The 13,755-nt window shown below is 50.9% G+C and overlaps 1 protein-coding gene across 4 annotated transcripts in view; it reads left to right on the top strand.

Moving 5' to 3' along the window:
* Nucleotides 1–13,755, top strand: part of LOC116950595 (monocarboxylate transporter 2-like) — a 39,645-nt gene that overhangs the window by 20,288 nt on the left and 5,602 nt on the right. For all 4 annotated transcript variants that reach the window (XM_032968496.2, XM_032968497.2, XM_032968498.2 and 1 more), the window contains exons 3-4: nt 3,922–4,065; nt 13,251–13,511. In XM_032968496.2, the coding sequence (XP_032824387.1) occupies nt 3,922–4,065; nt 13,251–13,511 (405 nt within the window). The remainder of the gene's footprint in view (nt 1–3,921; nt 4,066–13,250; nt 13,512–13,755) is intronic.

Genomic DNA, 13,755 nt, shown 5'->3' with positions numbered 1-13,755 from the left:
CTCGTGTCCCCCTCCACGAGAGGTCACCGCTCGTTGAGCGTTACTCGTCGTACGTGACCCCGTTTTAATATTTTTTTATCCCGAGCCCAACTTGGCGGACCTTCGCGCCCCTCTGTCGAGATCTTTTCACATTTCCCGCGGTTTAAGTTCCCGTTGGACGATGCGTTGTCTGCTTGTCCTCGACAAATCAGAGACGGTGAATAATGATTTTGTCCCTGCATATTCCGCGCCGTTATTTCTCAAATCGAACTTTCGGAAAATATTGCCGTACGGCTTTGCTGGGAATAACTTTGGCGAAAGCGCCGCCAGCATCGGCGCTCCTCGTTCAATCTCAGCGTGGCTCTTCTGTTCCTCTAGAGACACGTTATTGTTTACGAATATCTTATTTGTTATCCAGGCCTCGGCTTACGAGGGCTTGGCTGACTGCATCAATTTCCACCGAGATGGTAGTCTACAACGGCGAGGCGTAATGGTGTTTTATATATTCATTTAGCTTTCCAGAATCTGATTCGTCGTATGTTACGTGGTCGCTGAGAGAGAACCCTTTCCTAAACCCTACCCATTCAGGCGGTCGTGTGGCCTCTAATTTGTTAATTATTCTGTTCCCATGATCTTCCTGAATGATTTCTATACGTGAGATAAGAGGCTGATAGGTCTGTAGGTTCCCGAGTCGGTTTCATCACCCCTTGTTTAGTAGTATAATTATTAAGGCATAATTTAAACATCTCAATATAGGGCCACTGAGACTGGGCAATTATCGGTGGCGCCAATTCTGGCTGCCTTCCCGCTTGGCTGTGCTTTCCCACGCCTCCGTGCGAAAACCGTGCTCGTTATGAATCCTACAGCATGTGTGAGATGTCACCGGCATGAATGGTGCTAAGTAGAAAACATTACGATGAATAATGTCTCGGAGAAGCAAACGAGCAGCGAGACTAAAGGGCACAGCGAGCGAACGTCCCCGGGAAATGTGGCCTCACGTTAAACAGGCGATTGAGAAACGACGTGCAAGCGTAAGCTGCTGACATGATTCCATGCAAACGGTTTTTGTTTGGTGTTTGAACATCGTGACGCCTGTTTTATTGCCAGAAAGGGGTAAAACCTACTGCTTATACGTGAACTGCTGTGATCACAGGAAAAGGAAAAATCGGAAGCGAGCACAAGTTAGTTTGTTGCGCGGCCGCTCTCACATTGCGGAGATCTCCCCCCGAGATGTTGACAATCTACGAAGTGTGGACGCGATTCCTGGCCAGGGGAAGCCAACCCGGTCGAGACACCGCAGGAGCCCTTCCCCTCCCACCGTGGGCTCGTTCTCCGGCAGAATTCCGTCGAGGCCTCCTGCAGTGGGCCGTGGCACCGGGGGACGAAACGTTTGTTTCTCCGCAGTCGCGTGCTTTGCCTTTGTGCGCCATCACAGCTGGGCGAGGCCATTTTGGTTCAAACGCCAAATTGTGACAGGGGACTGGTGTTTTGTTGTTGTTGGCGACTTGGCCGAGACGCTCAAAGTCTCTGGCCATGGGAACATTTGAAATGTGTGTTTCAACCACAGGTCATCGAGGGCTTAACACGTAGACCTCAGTGCTGGCCAATGAATACCCTCACAATTTGGGTCACAGTGATGAAAAGATAATATGATTTTTTTTACCCTTTCCAGCAATAATACAAGGTGCAGAGATGTCCAAACACCAAATAAGACATTTTTTTTTAATACCGGCATTAAAATAAATGTCCCCCTAGATAATTCGTTCAGTCACAGCTTTTAAATATCGAGGGCTGTATCGCCAAATGCCCACGGAGAAGCATCACTCCGGTAGCCGGAGGGCTGCCCACATGTGCCATAGACCGCAAACCTCGGGACAAATTGCAGAGTCAGAAGCTGGGTCTATAGAAAGACAAAAAAACTGCGACTGAGACGGTCGTAAAGTTCAGAATAATACCACAAAGGGGCTTGGGGACAGCCTGGGCCACCGTGGCGATCAACGTCAGCGATTCGGCGCCGCGTAACCGAGTCGGGTGGTGGGGGTTGGTGGATCACACGCTGATTTGTTGACGCTCCCAAACGCCCCCCCGCTGCCCTGCGAGACGTCGCCATCTCCTGGCTTGGCGAGGGAACGGGCAGCGCAGCGAGCGGGCTCACACTCCAGCTGCTGTCGACGTGGAGGGTACGGGGACCCACGAAGGTCTCACGTTGGCTGACGAGGGCTTCAACGGTGCACACGCGCAGCCCGCTGCCACCCGGCCGCACGACGAGGGTTCGCCTACGCCGTGCGGGTCGTGGAGGTTGTTTGGCCGTGCTTCACCGCGCTGGTCAGTGCGGGTTGACGGAGGCAGGGAGCAAAAGACGTGGAGCGTAATAGCGCGGTTGGCTACGTACGGTGTGAAAGAAGTTCAACATACATATGTACATACGTATACTGGTCGCCCATCCTAACACTTTCCAGGCTCAAACTCCGCTTAGCTTCTCAGATCTGACGAAATCCGCCGCATCTCTGTCAAATTGGTCAGAGGCGACTTCAAATGTACTCGCTGAGATCGAACATTTTAATGACGACGCTGACTCACCCGGGAGGATCCCGCCAAGGTTCCGTCAAAGGCCGCGACGATGTTACGGGCAATCCGAATTAAGTGATTTGTAGGTAATTCTTCAGCACTAAGATGTTCGTCTAATGCCAGTTACAGTCACGTGGTGTGGTGTTTTGAATTAATGCAGAGAGGAGGGGGGGGCACATACAAACTCGAACCCGTGCACTTCTTGCTGCGAGGCACGGGTGCTACCACTGCACTGCCACCCCCGTGATCCAAACTGAACAGCTTGAATCACATGATCATCTGTAGGTCTCTTTTGTTCGTTGCCACGAGAGTTGGAAACGCAGCCAGGTCGAGGATTAGCAGCTCTGACTAATCTCCCTTCCTGCAGCCTCTGGTTCACTCTGAAATGTATGGCTTTTTTTTAGGACTAATGCTGATTCAACAAGAATATGTTAATAATTCATTCATGTTCATTAGTGCACTGGGGGAGGGGTGGGTTGGGTTAATGGAGATGTCCTTTTGAAGGACAGAACCCGGCTAACCACAGACTCGGATCACCAGAGTGAGAGCATAGCAGCTGTGACTCATTAACTCCGTGGCCAAAGCACTGTGACCCATCAACCAGGCACGAATAACATCCCCACCTACCAGCCCCTCTACGAGCATTAATGAAGTTCTAAAACGATTTACCATTTTTGTATTTTATTTTACCAGGGTAAGGAGGCCCACTGAGCTAAATAGCGCATTTTTTTCAGAAGCGACCCGGTTATCGCAAACGACAGTGGGTCGTGGTGTGATAACTGCGCAAAAACGGTGGTAAACCGGTCAATGCCGATTTTGCCGCACGTGTAGGAATATCCAGAGCAGCAAACGGAGCAGTGTCAGATTTTTATCTGAGATACGGAGGGAGCTGCCGCCACCATCTAGCGGCGCGGCAATTCAAACAATGGGCCAAGTTTATTGAATCCGCCCATTGCACCCACTCTGTCCTCCCAGGAGTACAAATGGATCCACCGCAGTTGATCCGCAGGTCACGCGTGCTGGTGATGATGAGGTAAAGCGTGGGTTTGCTCATCTCGTTCGTTCCTTTCTCAGCCGGCTTATCCCGGTGAGGGTCGCGGCGGCAGCATGTTAGGCAGGGCGGTCCAGACCTCCCTTTCCCTTGCGACGGACTCTCGCTGTCCTCGGTGGAAATTCCCAGGCATTCCCAGGCCAGCCGAGCGACGTCGTGCCGCTAGCGTGTCCTGGGCCGGGCTCTTCGTTCGCTCATCTCTTCCTACTTAAAATTCAACTTTCGGAACTGATCGTTGATATCTGACCCGGTAACAGTGACTGTGGCGACGACCCCGATGATGAGGAGTGGACATGTAACTCCTGGTGTTCTCTGGTGCACAGGCCCGATCAGCAGCATCCTGGTGAACCGGTTTGGGTCACGCCCGGTGGTGATCATCGGAGGGATGCTCGCTGGCCTCGGGATGATCATCTCCTCCTTCTGTACCAGCATCGTGCAGCTCTACATCTGTGTGGGCGTCATTGGAGGTCAGTCCGTGCACGCACGCGCACACACGTGCACACACGCACACAAAGACAAAGATCCCTCGTGTAGCCTTAACAGACTGTTGGGGCAAGTGCTGTTAGCGAGCACCTTTGAAGGCCGGCACGGCACACGAAGGGGTGGGTGGCCAGCACCACGCCCTGCCGCCTTTGTCTCCCCAGTGGTGATGTTTACTACACACAGCACCACGTACTCATTTGAGGCTGAGTCGACCGAGGGGGGAGGTCTAGGACCGGTTAAGATGATCGTCACTGGCGTTGGCCGCGAGCGGGAATCGAACTCAGGTCGCCGGGTTCGTAGCGCAGTGCGCTAACCGTTACACTACCGCTCCCCACACGCGCACACACACGCGCACACACACGCACACACACGCACACACGCACGCACACACACGCGCACACACAACAACAACAACCGCCATTCACCACTAAGTGACGGTGACGTCACCACGACGCTTGTGCCAGGCTATGTGCACCCTGAGGCCACGTGAAGTGTCGAACGCCCGCTGGCAGGAGGTCACGGGGCAGACCCAGGTGCCACGGGTCGACTGACTGAGATGACTGGCTGATGCACCACCTGTGCCCCCTACTGTGCCGACCTGCTGTGCTTTAGCCACCCGGCGCTCCGCTCGTTGTTGTGAGCGTTGCTCCTCCGTCCTCCGTTGTTGTTGGAGGGCGACTACCTCCAACTGCCCAGTAGCGTCCTTCACGAGCCTCCTCCACAGAGGCCGATCTTGACACCGCTGGTACCAGTCATCGGCAAGTCCACTCAGCTCCACGTTCTCCTGTACCACATCACTCCATCTCTTCTCTAGCCCGTGCCGCGCCCGTTTAGCCCCCTCAATCCAGCCGAACAAAAGCTGTTTCGGCATGCGGTGGCTGGGCATGCGGGCTACATGACCCACCCATCGCAGCCTTGCCCGCCGGAGGAGCTCACCGATGGGACCTTGCCCAGATCTTTCAAGGATTTGTGAGCTCCTCGCACAATCCAGTCTGGTTAAACCCAGGATGGATCGTAGGCAGGCCAGCCTAAATGTTTCTAACCAGCGAAGATGTTCCATTAGGGGGGTCCACGTTTCGCAAGCGTAGAGAAGGGAGGGAATGACCATGGCCGAGAAGACCTGAAGCTTAGTGCGGAGCGACAGACCAGGTAGCTTCCACACAGCGTTACGCAACCGATGAAAAGATATTGCCGCTCGACTGATTCGGAGTGAGACCTCTGCTGTTAAATTGGAGCCGGTCGGTGCACACACACACGCGCACACACACACATACACGCACACATACAGGCACATATACACGCACACACACACGTACACACACACGCACACACACATACATACATGCACACATACACGCACACATAGACGCACACACATACATACACGCACACACACATGCACACACACACGCACACACACACATACATACACGCACACATACACGCACACACATACACGCACACACACATACATACACGCACACATACACGCGCCCTGTGGCTGGAGTCACAGCAGAATTGTCTCGCAGTCAACTTGCCCCGGAGCAATGTTACTCCCTCCTCATCCCACCCAGTCTCCACCCAGGACCCACCCAGGACCCACCCAGGACCCACGCTGGGCAGTAGTTGGGGCTGTCTCGAGTGTGGCGCCTAAGATGTGGAACTCTCTTCCACCGGCCCTCAGATTGGCTCCGAGCACCGAACAGTTCATGAAACTCTGCGAGGCCTCTTTTCTTTTTAGCTTTTCCTTTAATGTGTCCTATCATTTTTATATTTTTATATGCATCTTGATTTATACAGTGAGGGAAAAAAGTATTTGATCCCCTGCTGATTTTGTACGTTTGCCCATTGACAAAGAAATGATCAGTCTATAATTTTAATGGTAGGTTTATTTGAACAGTGAGAGACAGAATAACAACAAGAAAATCCAGAAAAACGCATGTCAAAAATGTTATAAATTGATTTGCATTTTAATGAGGGAAATAAGTATTTGACCTCCTCTCAATCACAAAGATTTCTGGCTTCCAGGTGTCTTTTATACAGGTAACGAGCTGAGAATAGGAGCACACTCTTAAAGGGAGTGCTCCTAATCTCAGCTTGTTACCTGTACAAAAGACACCTGTCCACAGAAGCAATCAATCAGATTCCAAACTCTCCACCATGGCCAAGACCAAAGAGCTCTCCAAGGATGTCAGGGACAAGATTGTAGACCTACACAAGGCTGGAATGGGCTACAAGACCATTGCCAAGCAGCTTGGTGAGAAGGTGACAACAGTTGGTGCGATTATTCGCAAATGGAAGAAGCACAAAAGATCTGTCAATCTCCCTCGGCCTGGGGTTCCATGCAAGATCTTACCTCGTGGAGTTGCAATGATCATGAGAACGGTGAGGAATCAGCCCAGAACTACATGGGAGGATCTTGTCCATGATCGCAAGGCAGCTGGGACCATAGTCACCAAGAAAACCATTGGTAACACACTACGCCGTGAAGGACTGAAATCCTGCAGCGCCCGCAAGGTCTTCCTGCTCAAGAAAGCACATATACATGCCTGTCTGAAGTTTGCCAATGAACATCTGAATGATTCAGAGGACAACTGGGTGAAAGTGTTGTGGTCAGATGAGACCAAAATGGAGCTCTTTGGCATCAACTCAACTCGCCGTGTTTGGAGGAGGAGGAATGCTGCCTATGACCCCAAGAACACTATCCCCACCGTCAAACATGGAGGTGGAAACATTATGCTTTGGGGGTGTTTTTCTGCTAAGGGGACAGGAAAACTTCACTGCATCAAAGGGACGATGGACGGGGCCATGTACCGTCAAATCTTGGGTGAGAACCTCCTTCCCTCAGCCAGGGCATTGAAAATGGGTCGTGGATGGGTATTCCAGCATGACAATGACCCAAAACACACGGCCAAGGCAACAAAGGAGTGGCTCAAGAAGAAGCACATTAAGGTCCTGGAGTGGCCTAGCCAGTCTCCAGACCTTAATCCCATAGAAAATCTGTGGAGGGAGCTGAAGGTTCGAGTTGCCAAACGTCAGCTTCGAAACCTTAATGACTTGGAGAAGATCTGCAAAGTGGAGTGGGACAAAATCCCTCCTGGTGGCCAACTACAAGAAACGTCTGACCTCTGTGATTGCCAACAAGGGTTTTGCCACCAAGTACTAAGTCATGTTTTGCAGAGGGGTCAAATACTTATTTCCCTCACTGTAGGTCGGCCTAATTTTGTTTAATTTATACCATAAAATACTTTGAATCAATGAATTGAATGGACCCCACTGCAGATCCACTGCGGACCCACCCCGGACCCACGGCTTTATTACAAAACTGGCAACCTCGCTTCGATTCCCCCCCTAATCCCACCCGGGAATCAACCAGGACCCACCATGGATGCCACTGCAGAGCCACTCCGGACCCACTCCAGACCCACAGCTTTCTGATGAAACTTTCGACCACGCTTCGATTCCAGGTCAATCCAACGTCGGTGCCGAACGTTGTCCGAACGGTGCCTTCCCCCCCCCTCTACCTCCGAGGAAGCACGGTCAAGCAAACTCCCGTGGCCAGCAGGGCGCGGGGGAGGTCTTCGTTCGGCAGTGGATTGACGAGGGGACTGCGAACTTAATGATCGTTAGAAATCAAGCTACACATCCGTTGCGGCTCGTGCCACCCGCAGAAGGGGGCCCAGCATTGGCAGCCCATCGCGGGTTGCTGCATGCCGGCGCTGCGAGAAGCGCGAAGACGTTGCGCGTGTGGAAACACGCGTCCGGTGGAAAACCTTGAAGCTCTACCACAAAACCTCACCACACTTCACCCGGAAAAAGAAAAGAATCCGTACGTCACTGTTAAAGTTGTTTTTGTTCTTCCGTTAAATGCTAGTACAGTATTATTGGTGGGTGATGGGTTCGTTGTGCGTAAGCTTCGTGCACCACTGCCAACTCACTCTTGCTTTTTTGCTTTGTCATCAAATCTGAAACTCGACAACGGCATCGTCTCGTCACCGTGGAAAAGAAAAGTCGAAGATGACAAAAAATGAAGATGGCCAAAAAATCCACTGAGCCTCGAAGGTGGCAGAAATTATTAAAGACGGCAGTCGATGAAGGGGCCGATGGCAGTGGTGTGCTAGCAATGCCAAATAGGTCTTGCACGTGCACACTATACACTACACTATACACTACACTATACACTACATTATACACTACATTATATACTACACTATACACGTACATTATACACTTTACTTTACATGTACATATACACTACATTATATACAACATTATACACGTACATTATACACTACACTATACACTACACAATACACTACATTATATACTACACTATGCACGTACATTATACACGTTACTATACATGTACATTATATACTGCATTATACATTACACTGTACACTACACTATACACGTACATTATACACTACATTATACACTACACTATACACTACACTATACACTACACTATACACTACACTATACACGCACATTATACACTACACTATACACGTACATTATACACTTTACTATACATGTACGTTATACACTACATTATACATTACACTGTACACTCCACTATATACTACACTATAAATGTACACTATACACTACACTACACACTTCACTATACACTTCACTATACACTACACTATACACTTCACTATACACTACATTATACACTACACTATACACTACACTATACACTACACTATACACGCACATTATACACTACACTATACACGTACATTATACACTTTACTATACATGTACGTTATACACTACATTATACATTACACTGTACACTCCACTATATACTACACTATAAATGTACACTATACACTACACTACACACTTCACTATACACTGCACTATACACTACACTACACACTTCACTATACACTGCACTATACACTACACTATACACTTCACTATACACTGCACTATACACTACACTATACACTTCACTATACACTGCACTATACACTACACTATACACTTCACTATACACTACACTATACACTACACTATACACTTCACTATACACTGCACTATACACTACACTATACACTTCACTATACACTGCACTATACACTACACTATACACTTCACTATACACTGCACTATACACTACACTATACACTACACTAAACACCACACACGACTGTCACCACGAACACTGCCCTATTCCCGCACGTTACACGCGGCCTCGCGTGCAGTGACTACTCCCTGTGCTGTGTTTGCTCGGTGAAAATATGACGCAGAGCAACGCCGTGCGTTCATCACACTGGTTTGTTTGACTCTTGGCCGTTCGTTTTCCCGGTCTCAAGATAATGTTTCGAGTAAAAAAGTGCAGCGGGGAGTCTGCTCGTACAGCAGAGCGCACGAGCAGACGGGCGGTTCGGTGCGGTGGGCGCGGCACTCGGGAGGGACCAGAAGAGTAAGATTCAGCAGGACACGTTTGTAGTAGGATGGGCAACGGCAGGAAAATAAAAGGTGTGTAGTAGTTGTTGTTGTTGTTCGGGAAAAATGGAAGGAGCCGGAAAGAGAGGATGACCTAACAGAGAAATGGCTTGACGACGACATCGTAAGAGGTCGGTGCCAGAAAGATGTGGCCACTCCTTGAGCAAGTTGGCGCAAGACGGAGGAAACGTGGAAGCGAATGGACGAAAAGTGTGGTGGACACCTCTACGGGGCTATCTGCCCATGGACCGTGGTGATGATGATGATGAAGACGAAGAGGTGCAAATGAAACAACCACGCAATGCCCACACACACCGAGCGAGCGAGAGAGACGCGCCAGGGGGCGTGTTGTGCAGGTGCTGACCCCGCGTGATCTACGAGCACAGTTTGTTAGCTGCTGGTGCAGATTTTTTTGTTTTTATTTTTTATTTGACAAGAGCCCCGGGGAAAAGGCACGAACCGTAATAAGAAATTCCGCGGGCCGAAGATCGAACTCAGTGCTCCTGGGTTCCGGGACGGGGAGGAGATTGGGCCCTCTGCCCCACGCACGTTGGGACTGTGGGTGGGAGCTTCATTTGTTCATGGTAAGGCTCACTGAGCTGTATAGATTTTTTTTCAGAAGCGACCTGGCCACAAATGATTGCTCAAGGAAGTGGCGTATTATTGCGTGGAATTTTATAGCAGCCAAATGCACGAAACGCGTGACGTCATTTCTTAAACCAAAGGACTCGGAGAAAACTCCACGCGACCGCCACGGGGAGAGCGAGAGGCACGCAAACTCCAATATACAGCAGCAGCAGCCGTCACGGTCGGGATCGAACCCGCGACCTCCTGCGTACCAGGCGAGGGAGTTAACATCTCCCAGCCACCGTGATGATAATGAGAGAGAGAGAGACACGCAAACTCCAAATATACAGCAAACAGGCGTCAGGGTCGGGATCGACCCTGCGACCCTCATTGCCCCTGGCGCTGCTCCTTCCCGTCGTGCCGTCTCGGCATCCGAAGTGACACGAGTTTTCGCGCCCTAGTCCTCAGAGAACAGCTGGGCCCTCGCGTGTTCTGGTGGGCCACCGGATGAGCGGGGCCTTCAGGCTTTACGCACGGCCAGGGCACACACAGAGATCACGCCGCTCTCTCTCTCTCTCTGCGCCTCCCTTCTCAATCTCTCCCTCCACATACAATTTTTTTTACACATCCCATCAGCAGCCACGGCCTTCTTGGAGCGATTTTTTTTTCGACAGCATCGCTTCAACACAAGCGAAGTCTGTACGCAGTTCTGACATTCGGCGTCCGGCTCGCTTGACCCAGTGCTCGCGAACTGCCGGGTGGTCATAGGCCAGGAGGCTCCCCGTTAGATGCGGGTCCTCCATTCAGCCCCGGACAAGATCACAATTCAAGATGCCTTCCTGGGCCACCCCTTTGCGATCCTCTGATACTTCCACCTTCGTGAAGAAACGGCACCTTCGTGTCCCAAATCCACCCGTCGCTTCACGCCGGCGTTGAGGAATGTGGCGCAGAGCAGGGGGAGAAAAATGTGTAATTATTTCAGTCACCCTAAGTTAATGACCGAATTATTTAGCTCGGATGTGTAAATAATCAACTTAATTGCGCCAGGCTACGTGATGCCACCGTGGCCCCATGACGGGGGGGGGGGGGGTGTGCAGGGGGGGGGCACGAGGGGGGGGGTGAAACATCGCAATATCTCCCCGTCTCTCGCCGTGTGGTGGGAACACGCGTGTGGTGGGAACATGCGTGTGTCCCACAGCAAAAAGCACCTTGATTCAATTTCCGACTCTGTGTTGAGATTGTATGATCTCCCCCTGTTCTGCAGAGTGTGAGTAGGGAGTGAGTGGAGTTTTATGATCTCCCCCTGTTCTGCAGAGTGTGAGTAGTGAGTGAGTGGAGTTTGTATGATCTCCCCCTCTTCTGCAGTGTGTGAGTAGGGAGTGAGTGGAGTTTTATGATCTCCCCCTGTTCTGCAGAGTGTGAGTAGTGAGTGAGTGGAGTTTGTATGATCTCCCCCTCTTCTGCAGTGTGTGAGTAGGGAGTGAGTGGAGTTTTATGATCTCCCCCTGTTCTGCAGAGTGTGAGTAGTGAGTGAGTGGAGTTTGTATGATCTCCCCCTCTTCTGCAGAGTGTGAGTAGTGAGTGAGTGGAGTTTTATGATCTCCCCCTGTTCTGCAGAGTGTGAGTAGTGAGTGGATGGAGTTTGTATGATCTCCCCCTCTTCTGCAGAGTGTGAGTAGTGAGTGAGTGGAGTTTTATGATCTCCCCCTCTTCTGCAGAGTGTGAGTAGTGAGTGAGTGGAGTTTTATGATCTCCCCCTGTTCTGCGTGGCTCTCCTCCGGTTTCCTCTCAGCGCCCAACACAAAAAGCCTGCACACTGTAAACCGGTATTAGGCCAAACATCCCAATGCTGAATGATTACCTGCGAATCGCTCAACGGGGATTACACACAGCAGCAGCAGTAGTAGCAGCAGCAACATCGCCTCCAACTGAACTGCGAAGAAACGTGGCAGCAGGAGAGGGCTGCCTGGGGGCTTCAAGAGAAGTCCCTTGTTGCTGAGTATGGGTAGATAAGACTACATTTTTAACTATATGTGAATTGTGGGTACGCTCGACTCTTACAAAATGCCTAGGCAGCTTGGAGGAGGAGACCAAATAGCATATGGAGGTCCCTCTGTAAACGAAACTATTTTTTATTTTACCAGGTAAGGCCCACTGAGCTATGTAGCTCGTTTTCAGAAGCGACCTGGCCACAATTGATAGCTCAACGAAGATGGCTTGTCGTCGTTTGGAAATTTATAGCAGGCAAAGACTATAAACGCGTGATTTTGTTTCTAAATGTGGAGGGAAAAAACCGGGGGACCCGGAGAAAAATCCACGTGACCACGGGGAGAGAGACAGACACGCAAACTCCAAATATACAGCGGGCGTCAGGGTCCGGATCGAACCCACGACCTCCTGTGTATCTGGTGAGGTAGTTAACATCTCCTAGCCACCGTGGCGAGATGTTAAGAGGGGAGGGGTAGGCGAGGGGCAGGTTTGTGGAGGAACGTGAGGCAGTGAAGGGCGATGTTGTAGTCAGCCGTCCTTGATCGCACCTGAATGCATAGCTTTCCTGCTTCCATATTATTAAAGCGTTCTCTCACTATTGTACACAACTGCTCCACCCTGTCTGCTATGAATGCCGTTGTTGAAAGGCGGTGTTAATTAAGTGCTTTCAGCCTTTTTACTTGTACACAATTACCAACCCAGTCTCTTGTTTTTTTTTTTACATTGAATTGAGACGATGTGCGTTGTTTGATTTTGTTGATTTTGCTTTCTTCCTGCACCCAATACGGAAAGCACCGGTTCCCAGACTGGGAAATAGTGGCAGCGCTGGAGGCATGAAGGTAATTTCCTATAGGATTGCATGGGTTCCACTTGTGTGTGCGTGTGTGTGGGGAACGCCTTGCTCTGCTCTCCCCAAGTCATGAGAGCTCCATGGGCCTGCAGGCTCGAGTCCGAAGCACACAAAGACAAAGATCGCCTTCAACAGATTCTTTGGGGGCAAATGCTGTTAGCGAGCACCTGTAAAGTCCAGTGCATGCGCACAAACACACACACTCTCATGTATCCGTAGCAGCGGCCGCGATCGTCCTGTCGTATGTTTCACCCCGAGCCCTCTGGCCGCCCCTTCACGTGCTCCGTCTTTGCATTGCAGGTTTCGGCCTGGCTCTGAACCTGCAGCCAGCGCTCACCATCCTGGGCCGCTACTTCGATAAGCGGCGGCCGATGGCGATCGGCCTGGCAATGGCAGGCAGCCCCGTGGTGCTGAGCAGCCTGGCGCCCTTCAACCAGGTGCTGTTCGACGCGTTCGGCTGGAGGGGCAGCTTCCTCATCCTGGCGGGAATCCTCTTCAACTGCTGCCTGGCCGGATCGCTCATGAGGCCTATCGGGCCAAAGAAGGGCAGCGCCCCTGCAGGTACCGCATCAGAAAATCCCCCGTGCTCTGAACACTGAGGTCTGTATTCTTAGGCACGGCTTGGCTCTGGCTCAAGTGAGCTGGCTCAGAGCCACGCTTAACTCTAGCCGGTTCTTCATCACAGTCCCAGCCGTGCTTTGGAATTCCATGAGCTGAGCCTGATGAAATAGCATTCAATCCGAAAATGGCAAAATATGTAACGGAACGCAATTGAATGTCTTGTTTTGGAATGTTCCAAAAGTGC

The sequence above is a fragment of the Petromyzon marinus genome, chromosome 40, assembly GCF_048934315.1.
Source record: "Petromyzon marinus isolate PM22_M1 ecotype Great Lakes invasive population chromosome 40, UKy_Petmar_22M1.pri1.0, whole genome shotgun sequence".
Classification (NCBI taxonomy): domain Eukaryota; kingdom Metazoa; phylum Chordata; class Hyperoartia; order Petromyzontiformes; family Petromyzontidae; genus Petromyzon; species Petromyzon marinus.
The sequence above is the reverse complement of the archived record's forward strand: the minus strand, read 5'-3'. Positions and strand labels throughout refer to the sequence as shown.